Consider the following 25,558-nt stretch of genomic DNA (forward strand, 5'->3'; position numbering starts at 1 on the left):
ACTAGAAAAAGGTTCAAATCAAATGTTACCAGTCACACCACAAAGGATATTGGACAACAGAATCACAAAAAAATTAAAATGAAATAACTTACATTTTTACAAACTTAAGTATTAAAGCAGGCTTGGAACCCTAATTGCAATTATCAGATGAACAGCTATCAAGAATCAAAGAAGCCTTTTTTCATTTATGTAAGTTTTATTTTAAGATTTTACCTCAAGTGCCTTATGTGGAAGCTGCTTGTCAGTCCACTGCTTCAACTTGATGTCTACAGTTGTGTTAAAGGTCCCAGAGTCCATTGTTTGGGCAGCAGGCAGATAGATGTTCTCGATGACATGAGTGGAAACACGTTCCCAAAGCTTTTTCTGCAGAATAGACTCCCTGTGTGGAGCAAAAACATGGAACGCATTAGTAAATAACAGCTGTTTGTTGATTTGTAACACAGTCCTTATGGCTGTTCCAGTCTCAGTTTTCTGCTTAAACCATGTTAACAATTTCAAGATCTGAACTGTCCTTTTTAATTGTATTTAGTGGCATTGATCCAAAATACATGAGCCAATCAAAAACCTTTATGTATTCTGTATAGCTCAGTAAAGTAACCCACTGGGATAGAAAGACAACAACAGTACAGAGATAACCCACAGCTGGGATGCTTTTACTTTTGTAGCCAGAACTACAATGACTCTGTTAGCAGCATAAAGTATCGCAACTTTCTTTTATGGCATGGAGACTCAGGAACAAAACTGAGTCTCCCTGTAACCACGGCAGTTTTGCTCCTTTTCTCATTAATCATGAACATTTCCTCATATTTCATGCCGTGTCCCCTTTGTTCCAGCTGGCTCTGCTCTCTGTCAATAAATGCTATCTTCAATTGTGCTGGCTGGCCAACAGGGCCACCCCTGCTCCTGTCCACGGGCCATTCATCAGATTATTGATTAAAGTAAACTGGAGGCACGCACACAGGGGATGGCCATAGCACAATGCATACATCTCATTAAAGCAAGCTTTATCTTCATACTAGATGAGATGAGCTGTATCGTCATACAGAATGTATAAACAAAGATAAATGACCAGTAGTCTATTTTAAAAGAAATTTAAAAAACATGAGATCTGCTTATGTGGGATAAATAACTTTCAACTTTGCTATTCAGGAGAATTTTAAATAAATGAGAGTCTATGAAGGGAGCAATAAATTCCAGGAGCGACGCAAGAGATAATAACCAGAATATAAATAAATCTAAAATATGTTTAAAAAATAAAGATAGTTTAATTATTCGGCCAACAAAGAGAAAGTCTCAAAGTACAAGTCTTCACAATAACAGAAAGTTACATGAGAGTATTAATTTATTTATTGTAGAAATACATCAAATTTAATACAGTCAGACTGAAAAGTGACATCAGGTGCTGTAGAGAACAGGCTGTGGCCGACCCGCTACAATAGACTGCTGGCTCTGGTGTCTGTCGTATTTGTCTTCACAGTAATCCATTGATTCTCTGTGGGATTAGGATGAGCGGAGCTTTCTGGGCAATTAGGCAGACTGATACAATGATCACTGAACCAACTACTGGTATCTTCAGCAATGAGGGAGAGTGCCAAGAACTACTAGTAAATGAAATCAGCACCTCAAAAACGTTTGTCAGCAGAAGCTTGAAGATTTCCTAGTAGGTGTCTGCACTGACATTGGACTTGATGAAACATAGTGGACAAACATCAGTAGATAACATGGATGCAAAATCATCTCTGAATGTGGACCTTCAGAAACTTAAAGACCTTGGATTCTGTATCTCTTCCCCGTTCGCTTTCATATCTGCAGACCCTGAGACCTTGATTTCCCCAGAAAATGTACTTTAAACTGAAAAGAGAACTCTGGACCATTGAGCAATAGCCCAGTCTTTTTATACCAGGTCAGACGGTTCTGACCTTGTATATGGTTCATGAGTGGTTTAACTAGGGAAAGCTGTTTTAACCCATGCACCTGCTATGACTGTGTGGCTTTTGAAGCAGTGAGTCCAGTTGTTGTCTACTCCATGTCCAAACTCTAATATGGGGTTTGTTTCACCATCCTCTCAAAACTGTAGTTATCCCTGTTACAGGTGCACCTTTTTTTAACCTCACTTTTTCCTTCCACTCAACATTCTATATAATAACAGGATGCATGTAGATGAGCAACCAGCTTAATTAACAATAACCTTTTGTGGCTGATTCTCCTTGTAGAAGGTGTCTGCTAAATAACTGCATGTCAGCAGGCTTCACGACATAACAGGTATGTATTAAAAATATTTGTTGGCCTAAAATTATTATAGAATTATATGGATTTTCTTGGAAATTGTATCCTGGTGTTTTATTAGTTGTGAGTCACAATATACAAGACGTTTCACATTTCTGATTGAATTTCTGATATCACTTTTTGTTTGAGGAATATTTCCATTGACATGTTACTATAAATGAACGACAATATAACTTTATCAACAACTTACCAGAGTTGGGGCGTCACTTGACTCAAACTAATGACTTCATCCAAAATTTCATTTTTTGCTTTTTCAAAGAGTTCATTCTGCAGAAAGACAAAACACCATAAGTAATCACGGCAGACTGGAAGACATCGCAGAGAGAAATCTGAGACCGCTTTTCCGAGGATATTAACCAGTCAAATGAGCTTTTGGATAAGTTTACCAAGAAGCTTTTGTATGAAAGAACCATAGAGAAACATGGACCATGTTAGCCCTACCCTGTCAAGTTCTCTCAGACGAGGATAGTTGTTCTTCCATTCAGTCTCCAAATTGAATCGTGACGCTGTGGAAAGATGAGACTGTTATAACGATTATCTGATATTTATCACTAAATGATGATTTCAAGATGGGTTGACTTACACACCCTCGTAAAGAACTTCCTCCAATCATAAAAAGATTGACAGCCATTTAACGGCGTTCTAATTTTAGCTGCTCCGATTATCCAACAGTAGATATCAATAAGCAATAACCATCAGCACACGGAGCTCATTTTATTTCTTCGTAGTGCGATGTAAAAGACACTTTCATTTTGCTAATGGTGTCCATCCTTTAATAAGAGAGTTTGAGGACACTTTAAACACTCTCTCCTAACTGGTCCCTTAGGAGGTGAAGCAATGGGGCCTGTAGCCTACACTTCATCAAAAGTCAGAGTTTTAGCTCTAACGTATGCACAAAGACACACACGCGCGTTCACAACCAGGTGAAGCAAGCCTGGTGCCTTTTCCCTTAGCTCCCTATCCACACTGCAGATTAGTCTAATTGCAGCTTTGTGGTGCCAAGAATGGAAGATGAAAGCCGGCTGTATGTAATTTGATAGGATATAGATCGATATGCAACACAATGGGTCTATGGGAACTTTAGTCTCACAGCTATAAATCTCCTCTGCTGTTAGCAATGGCTTGTGATTGTATAGACTAATTGAAGCAGGCAGAAGAGAGGGACCAGGGAAGTGTGGCAGGGTGGGCTGAGAAAGACCTGGAGACAGAAGACTCTTTGGGTGAAGAGGAAGCATTATCCGGTTCATTTACAATTTCTGCTTCAGAACCTTTGGTCGAGATCAACATTTAGTAAATGTCAGGCGAGCATACCTTTAAAAACATCAGCTTGCTGCTCCACAGATTCCCTAACCATCTTCCAGAAGCAATCAGAAACAGCCAGACTCAAGTTTTTTGTGGTGACCTGATGAGCTTTCAGCATACCATCCCTTTTGGCACAAAAACGTTACTTTCAATTTCACAATTATTCACTTTAACAGACATGAAAGTTTATTTGTTGTAGTTTAACTTACCTCAGCAATCTGGAGTTCTGGAAAAACTCCTCTTCGTAATCTTTAATTGCGTCTATGCTCTCCCCGGTGCCTCCTTTGAATGGGGACATAAACAGTCAGTAAAAATCAGTGAAAAAAATAAGAAAATTAACACAGCAAGCGGCAAAACGCTGGATGAATTTTTACCTTTTCCTGTTACCACAGCAAAATAACCAAGAGCTTTCATGGGAAACAACTTTCCTTCAACAATTTGCTGAATCTAAAAGAGAAAAAATATTTTTTCACAAAGTGTTTTAAAAGGCACAGATCAAGCTGTAAGAAACTACAACTTAGATCACAAGTTCACTGTACATAAACAGTGTATATGATCATGTCTGGTGAATACCACTGATTATCTCATACATTATATATAGTATATATGAGGCAAAATGTGAACCTTTTATACCCAGACCTGGTGAGTTAGAAGAAGAAAAAAATGGGCAAGTGTGAAGATTTAATCAAATCTGCAATGACTACATTTTGATGGTGTGATGCCTGGGTCAAAACATCCAAGTGGCTCAGAGATGGAGCAACTGTGAACCAGTGGTAGCAAAAAATAAACCAGTACACTATCAGAAAGGTGGTCATAAAGTTATGCCTGATTAGTGTACGGACCATTAAAAGAGATTGAGCTCCCTCTAGTGGATCCCCTGGTTATAGAACAATATTGGTGACTAACATTTTACTGGCTTTTTACTGGCTTAATAAGTGAAAATGCAGCATCAGCATCACTATCTTTAATTCAGTAATTGAAGCAGAGCAATAAGAGCGTGTCTGCAGGGTTGGATGGGTGTCTTCATGAGGAATGGAAAATATTTACACTTAGTGCATAATTTTAAATATAAAGCAGCACTTGTGAAGGAACAGCTTAGCTCTCTTACTCTGTTTGGACTGGCCAGGTTCTTTTCAGCCAAGTCCACTTTAGTTAGAACAAAGATGGTCCTTCTGCCCTGAGGGTCCATCTGGCTGACCAGGTCTGTTACGAGGCTGCGCTCTGCATCCACACTGCCGTCTGGGTTGAAGAAGAACAAATAGATCAAAAATTAATCTAACAAACTTGGAGTCCAGCTTTTGGTTCCTTGTGGAAATCTCAAGATCCTTCCACAAATACTTTTCCTAGTTATTGTATAAGGTTCCCTCTACATCAGGCAATGGAAAAGAAAATTACAACACTTATGTCTCACCTTGAATGCAAAGAATGATAGCATTAGGGTTTTGCATGTAGGCCTTGCTCATGCTGAAGATGGTTTCCTTAGTGTCTGATGCCATGCCCGTCGTCACCGTCTAGAAAGTAGCTTGATTACATTAATTACATAAAATCTTTGTTTTATTAAAAAGCACTACTAAACACATATGTTTATGTATAAAAGATGGGATCTTTTGTTTGATGGTTCAATAATTCATGAAAGATAATAATGACATTGGTTTTCAATTCAGCACTGGGGAAAAAGGAAATAGGTTATTTTAAATTTTTGATCAAATGAAACCAGTTATACTTTAAAAATCAACTGATTAGTAAAATGCTTTAAAGCACAGTTTGTAAAAGTTCAAGTTCGTTAAAATTAAATAATAAATCAGTGTTTATCTGAGAAAGTTTTATTACTCACACTGATGACACCAGGTAAGTCAACAAGAACCATCCTCTGAATACCCGGTCCTTTGACACTCAAAGAGATTGTCTGTTGTGAAACAAAGTATTTTATCAAATGTTCTAAATATAAATAAGAGAATGTTTTTGTTAACAATTCAGATGCAACTTTGACCAACCTCAGAGCTGACTGTGTGTCCCTCCTTCACACTCTTCCTCATCCTCAGCTCAATCTCATGCCTCAGAGCAGCGAGCTGCACACAAACCAAGAAGAGAAACACACATGTTGTGTGAAAAAGCAACTAGATTACAGTTAATCCTTAAATAAGTCAGATGCATGTGTGACCTACATCCTCCTCCTTAGTGAGGTCGAACTCCCTACCACTGTCTTTGAACATGGCCACATGGTGAGGACCTTCGCTTAATGTCACCTATAAGGACAATATAGATGTTATTCTAAAAAAAAAAAAGAAGGAATTGAATCCAGACATAAAACCACTCTGTCCTTCACCCACCTTTACAGGAGAGCGTGTCATCATCTCTCCTGATCCCCTGGGAAAGATCCTGGCTTGGGCAATCATCTCAAGCACGCTGGTCTTCCCAGCACTTTGATCACCAACCACAACCACCTGAAGGACAGAGAGCAGGAGAGATGTTGGATAAACTACATATTAAGTCATTAGTTACACCATGAGGAATTAGATGATACAAATGACATCAGCTAAGTGCAATAAGACTGAATAGAGAGAGGGCTGTTGTGTGTCGCCGCTCCTCTTCGCTTTGTTTATTGAGCCAATGGGTCAGCTGATTAGACAAAGGCCAGACATAAAAAGGGTTACAAAGATATCTGGGGAGCAAAAACTAAAAACTGGGGAAATATGTCAACTGCAGTGGATCTCGACCAGATCAAACACATGGTGGGAGTTTAGCTGGAAAAACATTGCACAATTTTTTGTTACGCTCATTCAGAGACGATACCAAAGAAATGGGGACGCCTGCTGGAGATTCTGAGTATCGTATGTGATGGAAATCTGTCTTTCTAAATAAAATAATTACAAGAAAAAAAAAAGACTGAATAGAGAAACATTTTTGTTAATTACAAAACATATTTAGTGTTTTAGTGATATAAATTACAAACAAATAGCTAGTTCATAACTTTCAGCAGTATAGAATGCTAACATTATTCAACTAATTTAACAAAAAAGAACCAAAATGTTGCTTAACAAATAATCTGAAATCTGTCTGAGGATTACAAATTGTACACCTCACCCTGGGTAAGTGGTCCTGGGTGTTGTAGTTGGAATCATAATCAGACAAGATGTCAAGGACTTCAGAATAAAGGTCAATAAGAGATTTCTGCAAAACAAATAAACAAAAAGAAGATAATACATGGCATTAATAGTGACAAATTTAACACGTTCACAACTAAACAACCTTAACAACACCCACACCACAGGCAGAGATGGAAACCTTAAAATATTGTTAGTATTGAAGTGTTTAAGGTTTGTGACAATAAATGACTCACCTTCACCTTCCTTTGATGAATCCCCTTATCGTCTTTTTGCAGCACCACTTTCCTTAACTCTTTATTTTCCTTTTCCAGTCTTTCCAGCATGCGCTGATACTTTAACTAGGAAATAAATAATCATATCAGCAGGCATAGTACAAGGTCTTTTTGTTATTTTTGTTTCATTTTGGAGATGCACTACCTGAGTTCGAAGAAGCTCCTCTTGGAGCTGGTCAATCTTTTCTTTGTCTGATGACTGAAAGTCACAGCAGAAAAAAATACAAGAGAAATGGGTAAAATGTGTGGTTCTTTTCAGCCTTTGGCTTGTAGCTTTCCATTATGCTCAGAGTACTATTTCAGAAGAGAAAACTCCCACCATGACAGCAAAGGTTCAATACATGCAAACTGTATTACATGAAGAATCAAAAAGGAAAGTCACATTAATGCATAAAGAGCTAAACATTTCAGGCAGACAGTCCACATGACTGGTAAAACCCAGCTTTAATTTCATGGCTCCACAAACAGGCAGAAATTAAAGAGTGAATCCTGTAAAAATCAAGCCAGGTTTATTTACAAAATCATTTTGTTACAAAAAACTTGATTTTGTTAAACCCCATTAGATTATAGTAATTGTATGACCGAGTGTTATCTCTGCATGAGAGGCAGGAGAGAAACAAAAGACAGGAAACAAGAAGAAATGGAACTGGGAGAAGGTAAAATTAACTTAAGAGACACACAGACACAGCAAACTAAATGAGCAGAACTACTTCTTCACTAAAAAACTGTTTGGAGATATGTTCCAGCAATATGCAGAAAAGTTCACAGCAACAAACCAGTTCCTTTTGAACGAACGGCTTCAATCTTGACTTAAACTTCAGTTCATCCCAGAGATTTTCAAAGAGGTTAGCTCACACCATGCAGCTGGTTGCCACACAGGTTCATGCTGTGTCCCCAAATATTAAACAGTTGATGATCATCCAGCTACATTTACGGTCATAAGAAACTAAATCCGTTGTAATTGTTCTAGAACGAGGCTGTAAAAGATTCATGCATGTCACGCAAGAATTACTGGAAAATCTAGGCCCAGTGATATGTATTTAGTCAGACGTGGAGACTGTTGTCAAGTTTTTCAGAGAAGGGTAAAATGTCGAGATACAGCACCTTGCACAACTATTCATACTCATTTTACTGTTCAAGCCTGCCACATTACAGCAGTGGACTTCAACATATTTACTTGGATCTTATGTAAAACAAAAAGGATTGCAAAAACTGAAAATTAAAGACAAATAAAACACACATTTCAAATTTCTTCACAATTAAAAGTCTGAAAGGTGTGGTATGTATTTGTATTGCTCCAACTTGAGTCGAGTACCAGCTTCACTTTGCAATCACTGCTGCAGGTTTCTGCAGACAAACCTTTCAAGTAATTCATCTTTGCAAAACAGCTCAAGCTGAGTCAGATTGAAAATATAAAACAGAAATTTGCAGCAGGTTATTGATTTAGTTCTGAACTTTAACAGCAAACACATTCTATTGTAGCTCTGGCCTTATCTTTACTGTTACAGCTTTTGTTTTTCACCTTTATGGTCTTCTATTTTGCTCAATCCTTTTTTGCTTGCAGTTCTAGTTTTCTACCATACAAAGAATGCTGCAATGTATCGGTAACAACCTTCTTCCAAAGAGGTCAGATTTGTGGAGCGTACAACAAATTGATGTCATGTCCACAGATTCTTCCACCTGAACCTGTGAACTCTAAAGCAGCTCCAGAGCTCTGTGTTCTTAGTTTGAGATCTTGCTTTAAAAAACCTCCACATCTTGATCCCTGACCTGTCTGCTGTGTTCTTTGGTCTCTGATAAACTTATTCAGACTTTAATGGACCACTGGGTTTATACCGACATCAAGTTAGGACTCTAATAATTGATTTCTTGGGTTCAAAAATCAACAACTAGATTAGTTACATTCTTTTAGTCTTTTAGTTAAAGAGACTAAAACCATATAAATGCCACATTTTTAAATAATCCCAATAAAATGCACTTGAAAATTATGGTTGTGATGTGAAAAGGTTTAAAGATATGAATATGTTTGCAAGGCACTCCAGGTTTGTGTCATCACTTCTACAAATTTAACAAAGGATAAAGTATCTTTTTTTTTTTATGAGATATGAAATAAATACCTAATCTGCTAGGATTAAAACCTTCCAGTTAAATTTGTTTTGCATGATAAAAGCAATGGAAATTATTATTATTTCTTTAAATGAACACTGTTGAAAGTTTCTACATTTAAGCAACCAATTTATGCAAAACTTGACTCCAGCTCAAATTATTCTCACTTCACTTCACTTGAATCAAATCGCCCCTCCTCTGTCCTTTAGCTGGACATTTTTGGGAGTTGTTGGTGGGATTGGGATCAAAGTGAGGGGGGGACCTTCACCTTGCGTGTCTGTGTTGAGGGGTTGTGGCTCGCAGCACGCTCTTGGGGTGACGTACGTGCACTATTGGCTGCAGCGGCCCGCTGGACCTCCTCCTCGTGCCGCTGGATCTGCTGCTGAATAAAAATCAGCTCTCCGAGCAGACCCTGCTGGGTGCGCCAGAGAGACGTGAGAGAGAGGAAGGAGGAGGAAAATAATAAAAACCCAAGAACAACAACCGGCCACTGGGTTGATCCATGCCATGTGGACCAATGCTTGGATCCCACTGCGGGAAACCCAGCCGGGGCAGCTGGCACTGGTGTTGTTCAGGTGGAAGAATCAGAATTCAGTCAGGATTTGTTTGAAAGAATCAATAAGAATCTTTCATTTTCAGAATCTTGCCACCATCATCAGTGAATAAAGCAAAGTCTATCTCGGTTCAAAACAAACTTTGCCAGACTGAGGGCAGAAAAGGCAACTAATACCACAATCAGTGCCTTCCAGCAAGCGGCAGCAACAGTGACTAGTGCTCCTTATGCACCATAGCAGATTAAGGACAGCATCATAACTGACTATTCTTTTGAAATGTTTTATGTTTTAAAACAAAACGTTAAAGTTGTTTTAACTCACCTGGTCTGTGAATGCTTAAAATGAAAACTAAATCAACAAAGCAAGCATTAAAATCTATTGAGATGAAACAAAAAAACAGGTGGAATCTGTCTAGTTTCAAAGATCCCATCATGAAACACAGAGTTGGTCTCATTTAGAGCTCTAGTTTTTGCATTCGGAGTAAGGCATATCATATAAAAGTTGTGTTCATGTTGGAGTCTCCGATGGTAGGTACAAAGAGGGAAACCAGCAGAAAGGTTTATTAACCCTCCTGCGGTCTTAAGAGATGAGATCATGTGACCCTCAACAGTTTTTTACTCTGTATGTGGTCGCACCAACTCCGTGTAAGCCTTTACGAGAGTCTGACGCAAAATCTCCCTCTCACTCTGCTTTCCTGCTGTCCGACCGTCATCTGCAGCGCTCCTCCTGAGCGTCGCGCTAAGACCACGGGAGGGTTAAAACGCACATTTTCCTAATTCAAAGATGTTTAGGTCGTTTTAACTTTGCACAGTTATGAAAAAACACAAAAGGATAGAAAAAAGTGACACTAAAACAAAACGTGAGAAGGTTGGAAGGAAGACAGGAGGAATGAATTCATACAAAAATATTGATTTTTTTGCAGAGACAAATAAACAATTCAAAAGAGTAATCAAAATCAACTAAGTTACCAAGAAGTTTTGTTTTTTTTTTAATTCACAATCAGAGCTAAGTAGGGATGAATAGGCAATAGTAAAGAAACCTATGAGTGTTTTCCAGCTCTCAGTGAGATTGATACCAAATCTAAATCTGGGCCAGAAGATCAATTATGGCCCAGACTTCTGGTTGAATAATGGTCTCCATCAAGTGTTTCTGGCCATGTGTATTTATGTACATGTTTACACTGAATAAGTGTTGTATAATTTCTGGAAAATCTGAAAACAATGTCATATTTTAGAAAGTGCCAAATAAAAAAGGATATCGCATCAAATCAACTGGATGAACCGAAAGCAGAAATGTTACTTTTTGAGGCCCATTTTGAATTCAATGTGCAATATTCTGAGCACAATGTCTGAAAGTATTATTATATATTACTTTTTCAATAATGTATATTTATGTGTCATTGATGGCCATTTGATTGAACTATGGTTGAAATGGTGACAGACTGCAAACAGAAGTTAAAGGGACTATATCATCATATTTCAGAGCCACGAAGGCCACAAATTTTGAAAAGATAAAAAATAAAAAAAAAATAAAAATCACACTATTGGTTTCTAAAAGGGTAAGTAAATTTAAAACTTCCTTTTCTGATATAATAGTCTTCTTACCCACAGCTGCTAAAATAGGAAGGTGCTCACATGATTACTTGTTGCCTGGAAGTGGGATATGTATAATATGAAGCTACTAATTGGCAACAACGATGTTTGTTCGTTAGATCTCAGACCCGCTTCAGTCATAAAAATGAATAAATTGGATGTGATATAAACTTGAAGACAAATATAATGATATGAATGATGACATAGGCCCTTTAAATGACAGAGTTGTGCTGGCATTGGGAGAGCATAAAAGCTGTGAAGTGTGAAACAGATTTTAAACACTTGCCTTTTTGTACTGCTTGTCACTGGTGTCAGGTGCAGCTCCAGTTGAAGAATCTGTAGCTTTTAGAGCAGGATCACCTGCATTTTCTAAAACACGCATAAAAAGGTAGTGACAAAAAACAGAAGACATGATAATGCAAAAAGGCTTCAAGGGGTGCTTGATTAAAAAAGCCCACAAATTTGTGATTAAGTTTAAATGTTTGAAAAATTTTGCTGAAATCCTTGAGTTTGTAGGCAAGAAAAACACATTTTCTAAGGTAAAATATGCATTAGTTAGTCTAGATATCCTAAAGATAAAAATGATATGTTTATTGCTGATTAAATAGTTTATTAAAGAGACAAAATATCTGTATACCTAAATAAGTTTCCTCTGAAATAAAACTGAAATCTTGAAAATTATATTTAGGGTTCATTTTTAGATGAATATCATTTGACTTTAGATTAATATTAGTTTTGTGGTGCAACACTATTCAAATCACACTTGCTTAAAATAATTTTAAAAAACTCACACTGAAATTTAACAATGTAAAATTTGTGCAAATTACATACGATGCATTTATGAAGCCATTGACAGCTATGACAGCAATTAAGAGATAATAATCGCAAGGGAACTTGCCCTGGCTTCATAAATGAGTCATATACAATTCAAAATAAAACAATTCTTTTCAAATAATTTGAGTCAGAAACCAGAGACAGAGGAAGACTGCTGAAAGGGTTAGTAATGAGCATGTAGTTAAAAGAAACCCACATAGGCCAGGTGAGAGGAGGGCTTGAAGTCAAAGGAGGCAAACACCTAAAAAAAGGTTGGACAATAATCAGCCAGAGAGGCAAATAAAAGAGTAAGAAAAGAGGAGAACTCCAGACGAATAAGACAGTCTTTTGTGAGAACTAAAGAAAGAAACAAATTCCTTCTGCACATTTGGAATATGGTTACCCACTTTCCTCACTGCTGAATCTAAACATTAATATAATCACAGTCCAGTGTGATGTCATTGAAAAGTGACAGAAAGCAAAAGGGGTACGGACAGTTCTACTAGCAAACGGGGTTTACACACCTAAAAGAAGCAGGCCAGAGACTCCTTTGACTTCACTACCCAAACTCACACCTGTGAAGAATGTGGAGGACAGGAGAAGAGGAGAAATGAAGAACACAAGATGTAAATCATGAAGCAGACACGCAGAGGAATGGTTGTCAAACCAGGAATACACCACAATAATGATGAGTAATGAAAAGCTGTGAATGAGGAGAAGCTTTAGTTGGAAAAAGTCACTTAAGAAACTGGTTAGAGTTAAATTCTGAACTGGATCTGAACTTTGATTGACTTTTGTTTACGACTAATAAAGTATATTATTCAACGTATTTCTGAACTGATTAGTCTGTTGAAAGATTAATCAGCTTAAAGAAGCACTAATCAGTTAGATAATATCCCTCATAAAAAGGCTCAGCTCACTAATTAGGTGGTCAAGAATATATTTTTATTTCCCCATTCTGAAAAATGCATCAAAACTAACGTCTTTGTAAAAACATCAAAACTACTCCCCAATGTTTTTCAGAGACTCAGTAAATTTGAGCAAAAGCATTTGAAACCTAAAATCTGGAGTTTAATGATAAAGAAAATTTTGCAACACTACAAACATGCAATAACGCAAAAGAAAATTCAACATAGTGAGAGGATGAATAGTGAACTATATGATTTCATGTCAGTCTGTCAAACACAGCAGCAGTACATAAACACAGACTCTAGTAAGAAAAACAGCAGGGAGGAAGTTATTCAGGAAACAGGCTGAATAACATGTTTGTAATACCGAATGTAGATCAAGATATTCCTTTGAAGGTACCCAAAGCTAGGTGATAAATCAAACATCAAATTAAAATATCAACCAAAATATAGAAAGTAACCTTCCTCTAGAAATTCTGATTCATCCCATATGTGACCTTGAATTTATTTTCTTATTTTACAGCATCCACCAAATGTTCAGTTTACTCACTAGAGGAAAGAAGGCCTTTAAGGAAAGTGAAGTTCTCTCCAATCTTCTCAAAGTCAGGCAGAAGTTTAGCGATTTCTTCCATCTCTGGTAACGCTTTTGCCAGTTTATCTTAAATGCAAAAATGTTGGTGAGGTATGAAAATCCGACATGTGACGCGTCAAATGAATTGATATTTACTATTTTAATCACAAAGATTACTAATAAAAAATTAAACTTACCGAGATCAATATGTTCACTCAATTCCCACACAAAGTCAGGGACGACCCAGTTATACTCACTGAAATCAGGCAGCAAGTCTTTCCACTCTTCATAGGTCTAAGAAGTAAAAAAAAAAAAAATTATTTAAATTACCTGCAGTCTGTTTACAAATATGCACCGAATTAAAATCAGAAAAGAGGGATTTTTAATCCATTATCCACAGAATGGACTCTGACACAACATACCGGTAAGTGATAATAAATATCACTGACCTTCTTAGCTGTGTAACCTCCTCCAACTGCTGTTCCCAACAGGATGTATCGGAGCCTCAGCAGCCGGGCTGCAAGGCGAGCCACCCAGAAGTTGCGCTGCTGTTGGTGCCTGTGACCACCAGACCCTGGAGGGGGCTTCATAGACCGCATGGGCAACCGGGACATGGAGGTAAAATATCGCGCTGCTGTGCGATGAGGAGTCCGGTGAGGGTTATTGTTTCCAGAGTAACGATGGTGAATGGCACGAGACAGGGGATGAAGCTTCTGCAGTGGGATCCGGAATTTCACCCCCATATTGTTTGAGACGAGGCTCCTACAAGCCACGCTGAAATAACAGAGGAATATGGCAATAAAAACTAAAAAAGAAACAAGCAGCATTTGTTTCCATTTTATGATTCTATAATTTTGGAGCTTTTGTTCTGACCATCTGCACCAACTGTAAAGACAACTTTTGATTTATCTTCTTACTAAACAACATAAAAGGAATTACAAGTTGTACCATTTGTGTATTAGTCTGCAGTGCAAAGAAAATCTAACAACTAAGTTGAAAATTGTTACAACGATAAAAAATAATGCAAGACGCAGCAACAAATAGGCCCATGATTGTCAAGTCAATCCATGTCATCATATTCTGAAACTGGAGTGAGGAAGATGAGGAAGTGTAAAATAGAATAGGATCCAGCTCTGTCAATATGTTCATTACTGCTGTTGCACTGTTTTACAGTCAGAGGAGTTTGGTGTTGGCTGATTTATTCCTTACCGGCTACCTTATTCAACCCCAATAATGCTGTTGGTTTTGCTTTTTTGTTGATTTCTGTGCATTGCATAAAATCATTTAGACATTAATAGTTGGTTCTTATTTTTAGTTAAATTTTGCAGATTCTCTCAGTAAGAAATTTTCTACATTTTATTATTATAGTTAAAGTGTAGTTATGGGTAGCTTCATAGTTGATTTGTTGATGCTGTTTTCGTACAGTACATCTCAAACTCTCAGTTGTTTCAGGTGAAATAATTTGTTCCAACATAAAATCCTTACAACTGAGCATACCGATTATGAAAAAAGAGAATTATTATAAGAATAGATCGGCGAGAATTACAAGAATAAACGATTAATCGGAAAAGCATTTGGTAAAAGGTTCTGATGCCTAATATACACTATACATTATCATAAACCGTACAACGCCAGAAACATACAATTACACTTAGCTACTCACTATTGTTAGAGTAAACAACTGTAACACTAAGCTACAGTAAGGAAAGAAACAATGTATACAAGTCATACTAGTGTATACTGAATAGGTGCATGAACAGGTCAGTTTGGTATGAAGGAACAGTAGATTATTAAAGTCAGATTAAACAAAAATACACTCACCAACCACTCGTGTTAGCTGCTTACAGTCGGCTAGCAGTTAAATAAACTCAGCACCAACAGAACCAGATGGAAATTCGGTTTAAAGCACATTTAGCATAATACACAGCCGGTAAATCCGTGGGATTTCAGGCTTACATCTATTTAAACCAGGATTTTAGTTACCAGTCTCAAAACAGAGCTAACTATAATACCATCAGCTGTCAGAGGACCCCCTCCTTCATTTCACCCAAGCTAGCTTGTGCTGCCGTTATCTTCAGTAATACTGGACTCACCAGGCAGCTGAGCTCCCGACACGCAACATGGCGCTGCTAAGAACAGGTGAATGTAGCTTTGTCAGATTTTATCTCCCGTCACAGCTCAGTACATCTTTCCAATCAGGACATATTTGCCTGCCTCTAATGGCAACTCACAATCCCGTTAGCGAACAAGGACACAAGCAGTGTGATAGTTCCACTTCCGGTAAGTGGTACTACCTCCAAATGTGCACTGACAGACACCGTTGTCCTATAGTTCCGGTGTATTAAGGTGTTTATCTTATAAAAGCTATAACAAATTGAAGAACAGAAGGGCCTCTGAAAAAAAAAAAAAAAAAAAAAATCTGACTTTAATCTTGACTTCTTGAGGGAGGAAAAAAAATCACTTAAATTCAATCTACACCTCCAAAAAAAGTCCTCCTCCTACACAAGTCTCATCTTTGTTATTGAAGCCAATTTCTCCAAGATATCTACCTTTATTAAAATACCTACATCGTAGTGTGTGATGATTTTATTCAGGTTTCACTTTTTGAATTAAATTACTTTTGATATTAACTGGATGTTTTCATTGGCACAAACATCCCACAAAAAACCTATTAGTACATTTTTAGTGTGCACTCCCATCTGTTGAACTATGAAGTCAATTGGTTATTATTTAAAGTTTGTTAAAACTATATGGGTTTTAATGTCAAAACTTCTGATGCAAGGACAACTGCTGTGCTAACCAAAGAGGTTTTGGTTAAACTTGCAAGAGCAAAACATTTTCTGAAACTATACATTTAAATGTAAAAAACTGATAACACAACCGATAGTGGTAATTTGAATAAACAGGTGCACTTCAGATTGTTAAGGACAACCTACATTGCATGGAAGGCTAAGAACCAACAGAAGCACAAACTTGTCATGTAAATGTGTTGGTAGTTGCAAGTTAGTTTCATCAACTTTCTATAGGAAGAAGTTGACACTTATTGCATTAAGTAACAGGGGAAGTCTAAACTGTTTCCCAAGACCTGTTACAGACACCAAATTATCCAACAGTATATTTGGTGATGAAAGTCTTGCTTATCAATAGCAAACTTGTATCCGAGAAAAATATTAATCGGTGAAAAAAATGTGGGGTGCTTCTAATGTTAAGACCAAGTTAGGGGTGTTTGATTTGACTCTTGGCTGCCACTGACCCAAGTTTCATAAATTATATGGCTGATATTTCTTCTATACTCATTCAATAAATCTGTGGCTTTTCTGAGTCTGTTTTCAAAAAGTCTAAACTTTCGCGTTTTGATTAGGATACAGAAAGAATGGTGAAGGGCCCTGAACCAGTTATGCTTTTATGAAATTGTTTCTGAAGGACGTACAGATGTGTCTCAAATTAGAATATTATTGAAAACTTTCAGTAACTCGAGGGAAACACTTTAGACTATTAAACAGACTACTATTTCAAGCTTTTATTTATGTTGTGATTTCTGCTTACAGAATGAAAACACTGAGATATTCCCCCAATAGACAGATGATGCCACCGATGCAGCTATTGATGCCTTCCTTCATTTATTTATCTTTTTTCCAACGAAGTACTACCGGCTCGTTGCAACTTTGCTTACCTGTTATCAACAACACTTTATCTGCCAATAACGTTGTCTAATCTTTTTTTTCCCCTCCCTGACATAAAACAGTACTGAATGAGTCGTGGAGCAAGTTTTTTTTTCTCCCAACTGTCAGTTTCTTGAGGCCAATTGTATTTAAAACAGGTCAAGCGGACACTTGTGAACTAGAAATTTATATATACATTTCCATATACAAAAAATATATGTTTCTGCACAACTATCTCATAAATACATTACATTAAAAACTGATGGGAAAAAAGTTGCTTAAAGAACATTTATTGTAAAGAAAAACAAATCAACATAAAGCTATAGCACAATCTTCAGAGGAAAAAAAATCTAAATAAATACAAATAAATTATAAAATAGAAAATTGTCAAAATATTACACATCTCTGCCAATAAAAAAATACATATATCCGAGGTGAGGAAGCTGAAAACAATGAGAACAGAAAAGAAAGTATGAACTAAGTTGTAGACAGACTGGTTAAAGATATAATTAACAGCATTTTTCAGGGTGAAGCATTAAGTCCAATTTATTCATTTCTAACATACAAGTTATTCATCCACTCCTAGACTCTATGTGAATGCCAGGAGAAAATATGTTTTAACATTATTTAAATATGAACCATAAAGTGAAGGTGTTCAGATGTCTCTGTTGCAGGTTAGTTGAATTAAAAACAAAAACTACACAGTAGAAAAAAGCAAAAGTAGTATTTACACATTTATTTATTTTCTAAATAAATGGTGCAGATATGACACAGATGAGTGAATTATTTTGCTCCTAGCAGCAGTGTGATGCAACAAGATGATAAACAGCAATGGACATTTTATTTGCCAGCTACATTTCACATGGAAGCAAAATAATGTGTTTTCTTAAAACAGTTCAGAGAAAATGTTAAGACACACCTTGGATGATTAAACTGGAAATATGAAGCGGGTTGAATTCCCTTCTGGTTAGCTTTTTTTCTTTTTAATAGTTAGAAAACTTCAAGATAAAGAAAAGGGGAAACTAGACAAAAATCTCTTCAGATATTTGGAACCTGCATGAGCGAATTATTCAGGTTTGATTTATTTAATCTAGACCTCAAAAACAGACACTGGCTGCAATTTGTTTATCCAAGTATTCTCACCAGACTGAAGGAAATGCCCAGGTTTGATGCCCAATTAGAGAACACAGATAGTATGGTTACATTACACAAGTTAAAACACAAAACAGTCTAGAAAAAAAAATTTAAAAAATCAAAGATTGACAACTGATTGTGACAGTACCAAAAAGTAGAAAATAAAGCAAAAAATAAAACACACCAGCCCTTTTATAATTCAAAATCTATATATCTTTATAATTAAATATTTAAACTCTTCCACAGATGAGAGAAATGTACATCAATATATACACAAACAAAACCTTGTATTATTTTAACCACTTAATATTTACTTGATGTGCTCCATCACATCTCATTTGAAACACCTGACCACTGGTTAAAAATCAAACTTTTCATCTCTTTCATTCACTCTTTTTCAAATTTAAGCAACAGTAAACATGAAGAAATATCTTTGGAAATAAAAATCAGTAATTGTGGTTTTGCATTGCATTACATTTTGTTCTCAACTACATTCAGTCTTAGAAAAATAATGAATTTTCTAAATCATGGACTCTTAGAAATGTCAGTGGCCAATACCTGGTCACAATAAATACTCTATATAGATTCAAAAAAGCATTGGGTATGAGTAATCTTCTGATTTGAGCATGTCATTGTGGCAGTAGATCCATTTTTATTTCAAACTATTTCAAAATGTTCAAAATAAAATATAAATATGTATTTCAATCACAAAATGCTCACATCTAAGCTCCTACTGCTGTTTTTTATTTTATTTTACATGTTTAATAAAGAGCACTGAACCCAACATATAGCCCTTAACTCTATGCATGGAGGATATGTGATGGACATGGAGGGAACCATTTAATCAGGCATCATCATTCATAAATAATTTTTTAGGGGAGAAGAAAAAAAACAGGAGCAGCACACAGAAGAGACACACAATTCTTTACCCTATTCACTAATTTCAACTGTAATCAATCTTCCACAGGAAGAAATGTTGCTTCAAAAAGCCGTACTTCTGATTTCAGGAACGTATCCAAAGATGCAGGAAGCTTTAAGTCAACTAGTCTCATGCTTTTGGTTAACAGTTTACAACAGCCAACCAGATGCATGCTGTTTCTGGGACTTCTGTATTATTATTTACGTCTCTAATATTCAATGTAAGGTATTAATGTTTCTTAATTCCTATAGTTATGCCACATGCTAGAAGTTAAATGCATAGCATCACAACTGTCAGGCAGCTGGCTTCATGCAGGTCTCTGAATGCTGAAGAGCATTTTCACAAACAAGCAAGCACCATTCCAGTCTGCAAAGAGATCACTGCATACTAAACTGATGGAGGAAATGTTGAAACTGGCATGCTTTTCATAAAGGTTTAGTTAAAGGGTAATCTGTTGTGTGTCAGAAGCACACAAAGTCAACATTTTTGCATTAAAAGTATAAGAAATGACAAGCATTAATGTTACGGCTGTCAGAGTTTACAAGGATTCAGCTATTGGTTTAAAGATGCTTCCAAAATCTACAGAAAATGCTGAGAAGCTATAGCAGTTTGTGAACAAGAAATTCAATAATTTCTTGTTCAATTATTGAATTTCGTGGACAGAAGGTGGCCAATATGGACATATAATAAATAAAAACTCTTTAACTCCCATGTTTTCATTGCTCAGAGTTAAACTCCTACAAATAAACATGAACAATTACAGCAGACACCATGCCACAAGAATGAGCCGAAACACTCAAGCAGTTTGAAACCGTTTTTAGAGACATCTGAGAAACATGCCACACAAAGGCAATCCTGTTATTTATCTGCAATAGTTCAAGATAATGTCGTTCAGTTTAGAGAGTAGGTCATTTTCTTAAAACAAAAAGCATTTTTTTCATTCTTCAAGTGATTTAAATTTACTTTGTGCTCACACAAAATTAGTAGGCCTTTGAGACCAAGTATACAGTTCATAATTCAGCTTCGTCAGCTCAAACTATTTTCTTTCCTCAAACAAGTTGTGCCATTTTAAAACCTTTCTAAATCTAAACACTCTGCTTTTTAAAGACAGAAAAAAAAAACTATTTTTGCAAATAGCTAAAGAGTACAGGCTTTATGCTGGTCTAGAAGGAGATCATTATGCATAAACAAATCACTTGCTGTAATGTGATAGTACTTTTTCTTTACCTCATTCCAATAACAACTAAACATGCCCCTAAGCTAATGCATAAATTAGTTAGTATGTATTTTTGAATATACATGTATCTTCGGGCTACATTGAGAAGTTTGCAGGTGATCATAGTCAGCCAATATTAGGCTACATTGGCTGTCTCAATTGGAGCTTTTTTCAATTGGTATATACGCTATACTTAAGAACCAACAAGTGGTGCTCAAGCACTGCAGAATGGAAGTTCTAGTAGTAAAAAGAACAAGCAAAAAATTAAGGAAATTTGTATTTGGTTGATTATTTCTTTGTGGTAATACCAGTTCTGAACAATTAATCGTCTAGTGCTAGAAATTCTATTTGCCTGTGAATGGTGACATATTTGAATAATTCATTTTCGATTTAACAATGTAATCCCTCACCACTGAAGGCCCTATAAGAAGCAAATAAAGCCACAATCCCCATTTCCATTTCACAAGTGTTTTCTGAGCATAATTCTGCAGTGCTCCCTACAAATTGCTTATAATATATTTAAATGTGTTAGTACGTAATGAGAAACAAGCAGGCATTTCTACAGTATAAAGACATACTGCCAAGATGTACACTTGCACAAAAGGAAATATTCAGCCAAATAAAATAATTCCTCATTTTTAATATAGTAGTTGTTGATGACTGTTACACAGCAGTAATCAGAGCCCATAATAATCAAATTACTTTAGTACATTTTCTAAAAAGAGATGAACCATTTTATATCAAGTCAATCAATATTTTCATCCATTACCTTAATCTTTTAAAGTGCATTTCTTTTCTTCTATCCTCCAAACATTTCACCTCCAACCTTTTTTTTTTTTTATAAAATCAATATTTTTATTCAGAAAAGGATAAATCTGAAAGCTTCGCTCCTAGGGCAAAATGTTGTCAATCCTACACTGAACAGCTTCACTCAGTTTATTTGTACTTTTAAAGGTTTTCACAGTTTCTGTCAATCACGTATCGATTATTAAGGTGTAAAATAGAACCTGACGTTTATAACAATCTTATAAAACATGTTTTATATTTGCGAGTGAATACACATTTTTGAAGTGACCTTTCACATGGTTTTCCTCAAACTGACAGGATGTTCAACTTATACCACAAGGTGTCACCACACAACTTTCACTTTGATTGCAAGTGTTTGTTGGATGCTCCTCTGCTTTTATAAACAGACATAAGGAATGGCATATGAGTAAAAGAGCAATAATGCTTTTACAGAAATGTCAAATAATAATGAGACCTGAGAGCATCAATATGGAGTGAGATGGAGAAAGCAGGAGTAGTCTGAAAGTTGCGAAGGTACTTGTTTTGGTATTTGTGATAAATTATGGAGTTTTTGCATGAAGAGTAAAGATGATTGAGAGAATGAGAATAGGCACTTCCCTTAGTATTCCTCATATGCAAGTTTCCTGTGAGAGAGCTGGGGACTCCATAGAGTTTGGGAATGTGGCAATGCTAGGAGTGGATTATGATATCATAGACAGAGCCGTTTTCAGGGTGGGGCTTGGCCTCTGTGGTGGTGGTCGGCTTTGGGGGCCAGTCTGGGTCCAAACTCAGTTCCTGGGCAAGATGCATGTATCGAGCCTTGGGCGTCGTCTTGCGTGGACACAACCTGAACAGACACTTGAATGCCTGCATGTCAATCACCCCCTAGAAATCCCCAGGTTGTAAAAAAATACAAAAAAAAAAACAGATGCATTAAAAGGAAAAGAAGAAGAAAAAGATAACGGCATTAATATATGTTTAGTTGATCTAAAACTCTGGATCAGGTGTTTGTAGCTTGCTATATTTATTGCATGCAAAACATCAAACTCAGGGATCCAGTTCTGTGATAAACAGGTAAAATCCATACATGCATGTTTTTCAAATATTAACTTTAAGGAACTGGTTGTCAACAGTTGAAAAGACTGTGCAAACTCCTTAAAACAAGCTCATGGAGACTGAACAAAGATCTTTAAAGATGGCCACAAAGACACACTTCAAAGATACAAACAAAAAGTCTTTTCACTAGCTCTATAATGACAAATAAGGGTCAGGCTTTTTTGTTTGTTTGTAAATCATGACATTCCTGAGGTCATACACTGAGTGGTGACTGACATGCTTGGCTGGACTCTAAGAAAAACTAGGATTGGTGCAGCAAACAAGCTTTAACTGCTGGCAGCACAGCAGAAGGGAAGGACAGTAGCAAGCATGATAAGATACTCCAGTCTGGCAACAAATTAAGATACTATTTAAATATAACACAGCCTTTCTCACAAAAAGTTTGGAAGTTAAACAAAAAAATAAAAAAAGAACTCAAGTATTTGAACAGAATTTGAATCCATGTTTGGCTAAAAACTTTTAAAATGACCAATAAAGTTTGTTATTTTGTCACTATTTTGTCTGTCAATTAAACTGTTATCTATTGCAAATCATTGCAATCCTATCATTTTATTCTACATAAGACTGTTACTATTTATTTTAGAAAACAAAGTTGTAATGTATGGAAGCTAGGAGAAATAGAGCAATATTTGCACTTTTTGACTGAACTTGTATATTTCCTAGACAGACCATCCACAGGGGGGTAATAACATTGGGGTTGCTCTCATGCATGTCTCAGATAGCAGTTATATCAGAAAGATGCGCTTCATGACATTAGAGAAAGAAGAAGATAGGACAGAAAGAGGAAACACCACACATGAGCAACAAGAAAGGGCTAGAGAAAAAGGTGTCAGATTTTCCCAACCTGTGGTGTCGGGGCGGCAGGGGTGACGCCATAGTTGGCCTGTTTGTCTCTGCTGAGCACAAGCTTCCATAAGATGATGTCAAGGATGAAGGTCTAAGGAATAACAGTGCATTGGGCAGGGAAATAATTAAAGAGAGGCAAATTTGGCTTCCCATTGCTCCTGCTTTTATTTTGGCACAAAGGTCTTCAAGCTGATCTTGCAACAGAGCTTTAAGAGATTATGTATTTGCAAAGATGATTTCTCCAAAGGCTGTGAGACTGTAATTATGTTCGGAATTAAAAAAAATTATTTGAGAAGGAAGAATATATAGGGATTCTTCAGTGTTAGAGAAACTGAAAACATCTGATTATGTGAAATCAGTTAAGCTTTATTAGTTAATTCGCTTCAAAGATCAGCAGAGTTTGCACTGGTAGCTCTGAGACAGAAAAATATGAGATGTTTGCTAAGCAGTGTGTGTTTTGAGGGCAGCCATCTAAAGGGAAGGTGAGAAACTGTGATGCTGCTCAGGGCAGGTTAGCATGAACTACTGATCACTGATTAAACACTTCTATTTCTAAAAAGCCTCTGCCAATGATTGAAACAATATTTGCTCTATAATCCCGAGGAAAAAAATTGATAGTCAAAAAATAATCACATTCATCAAAAATGGTCAAAGGGACAATTTTCCATTTATAAAAACATTTTCTCATCACAACAAAAGACTGATCCCACTGTAAGGTTGCATAAGACAAAGATGAGCACATTGCATGAAAAAGTGAAAAATGAACATGGCAAAAACATCTAGCGGCAAGGGTCACTATGTGTGTGCGTGTGCATGTGTGTACCTTACCTCCACCAAAACAGACACAGCAGCATTGACTACGATTATCAGGAGAAGCGTTAGCCTCCATTCAAAAGGGACACAAACAATCTGTACGGAACAAAAATAATACACTGTTGAAAATATTTATGAGCAGGAAAGTTAACAGTTCAAATTACACATGCGACTACACACAAATATGACAGCACCCCTTGAAGAGGGTTTTAAAAAGACTTTTAAACAAATATTTTATTGAAGTAGAAAATTCTCACACTGAAAAAAGCACCTTTAATTGGATTACATTTATTTAATGAGGGGATAAATGCAGTGTGTATGAAGAGAAAATAAAACTTGGCTTATTAAAGCCGTCTGTACCAGAACCGAGTACCTAATATTCATCTTTACTTACTTCCAGAACGTAATCAATGCCTTCAACAGGATGAAACATGATGAACAGCAGGAAGAAATACAAACTCACAGCAGATAGAACAAAAGGCCCTGTTGAAAAGACAGTCAGTCATCCATTAAATATATAAATGCTAAATATTACAGCAAAGCAGGATTGAGAAGAAGAGGCCTCACAGTTCTTGTAGCTCGGCTGCCTGAAGGGTTTGCCTTTGGAGAAAACAATGGCGACAATGAGATACTGGAAGGAGGAGACGTAGAAGAGACTGGTGTTCTCAAAGTTTTGGATGTTGTGATCATCCACTTCTGTTTTGTTGAATCCAGACACGTTCAGGTGATCCGACTGATTGCAGACGCTGGGAATGGACAGAAATATATCAAACAGTGTCATTAGAAACTACAGACAGGAGCGATGTAGCATTATTTCCGATGAGCCGCTCTACGCAGGACACTTACTTTGTAGCAGGCGTCCAGCGCTCGAACCATGGCTGCTTTTGGACCCAAAGAAATGTAATGGTCTGGAAGCCCAAGCAGATGAGGATTTGGGTCAGCACAGAGAACAGCAGAGGGCCTGAGATTAGTCCTGATGGGGGGCGACGTGACACCAGTTCTTTCCAAGCCGGGTTCAAACTCACTGAAGAGACAGGAGAAATATTAAGTACATTAAGTATTTTGTTTTTAAGGAAAAGTCAAGCTTTTTCTGCAATAATTTTCCAAAACTTACTGGTGAAAACAATTAGGAGGATGATAGCAATGTCAATAAAGAGGAACTGGAAATCTCCAAGGTTACTTAATACCTAAGACACAGAATGAACATGGATTGGTAAATATTTTGAATTTCTTCTGGTTTTTACTCATCTTATAACTGAGGCAGCCACACTGCTTACGGAGTAGAGGAGAGTGACGCTGATGTACTGGATGATGCTGTAGAGAGCCATAAACTTGAACACACAGAAGGAGGTGATAAGAGCAGCGCGTCCCTCCCTGTAAAGACAAACAAACAATGTCCATCTATCCAATACATAATGAGAAAGAGAAAAATGCTTCACTTCTGACAGAGTAGCATTTAATATCACTGAATTAAGAAAAAAAAAATCTCCAATAGAGGAATAAAGAAACATCAGCAGATTGTATTGTGGGCTTTCATGTAATTACTATAAACATG

At 36.7% G+C, this 25,558-nt stretch overlaps 2 protein-coding genes across 7 annotated transcripts in view; both read right to left on the reverse strand.

Annotated features, from left to right (window-relative positions):
- The window catches only part of opa1 (OPA1 mitochondrial dynamin like GTPase), a 30,484-nt gene extending 14,666 nt beyond the window's left edge, over nt 1-15,818 (reverse strand). The window contains exons 1-22 of one of the 5 annotated variants that reach the window (XM_055046021.1): nt 15,605-15,818; nt 13,961-14,285; nt 13,709-13,805; nt 13,491-13,598; nt 12,557-12,607; nt 11,506-11,588; nt 9,342-9,485; nt 7,113-7,166; nt 6,929-7,033; nt 6,673-6,759; nt 5,919-6,032; nt 5,754-5,834; nt 5,583-5,657; nt 5,423-5,494; nt 5,000-5,099; nt 4,697-4,827; nt 3,963-4,035; nt 3,798-3,870; nt 3,598-3,713; nt 2,728-2,792; nt 2,477-2,553; nt 214-379 (exon numbers count right to left, since the gene is read on the reverse strand). In XM_055046021.1, coding sequence (XP_054901996.1) covers nt 214-379; nt 2,477-2,553; nt 2,728-2,792; nt 3,598-3,713; nt 3,798-3,870; nt 3,963-4,035; nt 4,697-4,827; nt 5,000-5,099; nt 5,423-5,494; nt 5,583-5,657; nt 5,754-5,834; nt 5,919-6,032; nt 6,673-6,759; nt 6,929-7,033; nt 7,113-7,166; nt 9,342-9,485; nt 11,506-11,588; nt 12,557-12,607; nt 13,491-13,598; nt 13,709-13,805; nt 13,961-14,285; nt 15,605-15,633 — 2,226 coding nt within the window. In that variant the 5' untranslated portion in view covers nt 15,634-15,818. Of the gene's footprint in view, nt 1-213; nt 380-2,476; nt 2,554-2,727; nt 2,793-3,597; nt 3,714-3,797; nt 3,871-3,962; nt 4,036-4,696; nt 4,828-4,999; nt 5,100-5,422; nt 5,495-5,582; nt 5,658-5,753; nt 5,835-5,918; nt 6,033-6,672; nt 6,760-6,928; nt 7,034-7,112; nt 7,167-9,341; nt 9,489-11,505; nt 11,589-12,556; nt 12,608-13,490; nt 13,599-13,708; nt 13,806-13,960; nt 14,286-15,604 lie in introns of all 5 variants that reach the window. The other 4 variants (XM_055046011.1, XM_055046029.1, XM_055046039.1 and 1 more) reach the window with 4 other exon arrangements.
- A 3,228-nt stretch (nt 15,819-19,046) lies between these two features.
- The window catches only part of atp13a3 (ATPase 13A3), a 30,181-nt gene continuing 23,669 nt past the window's right edge, over nt 19,047-25,558 (reverse strand). Inside the window, exons 27-34 of one of the 2 annotated variants that reach the window (XM_055046064.1) lie at nt 25,281-25,377; nt 25,118-25,190; nt 24,850-25,027; nt 24,571-24,749; nt 24,398-24,486; nt 24,019-24,099; nt 23,189-23,281; nt 19,047-22,113 (exon numbers count right to left, since the gene is read on the reverse strand). In XM_055046064.1, the coding sequence (XP_054902039.1) occupies nt 21,919-22,113; nt 23,189-23,281; nt 24,019-24,099; nt 24,398-24,486; nt 24,571-24,749; nt 24,850-25,027; nt 25,118-25,190; nt 25,281-25,377 (985 nt within the window). In that variant the 3' untranslated portion in view covers nt 19,047-21,918. The remainder of the gene's footprint in view (nt 22,114-23,188; nt 23,282-24,018; nt 24,100-24,397; nt 24,487-24,570; nt 24,750-24,849; nt 25,028-25,117; nt 25,191-25,280; nt 25,378-25,558) is intronic. The other variant, XM_055046071.1, reaches the window with a different exon arrangement.

This window comes from Poeciliopsis prolifica, unplaced genomic scaffold (genome assembly GCF_027474105.1).
Source record: "Poeciliopsis prolifica strain line A6 unplaced genomic scaffold, Auburn_PproV2 SCAFFOLD002, whole genome shotgun sequence".
Classification (NCBI taxonomy): Eukaryota; Metazoa; Chordata; class Actinopteri; order Cyprinodontiformes; family Poeciliidae; genus Poeciliopsis; species Poeciliopsis prolifica.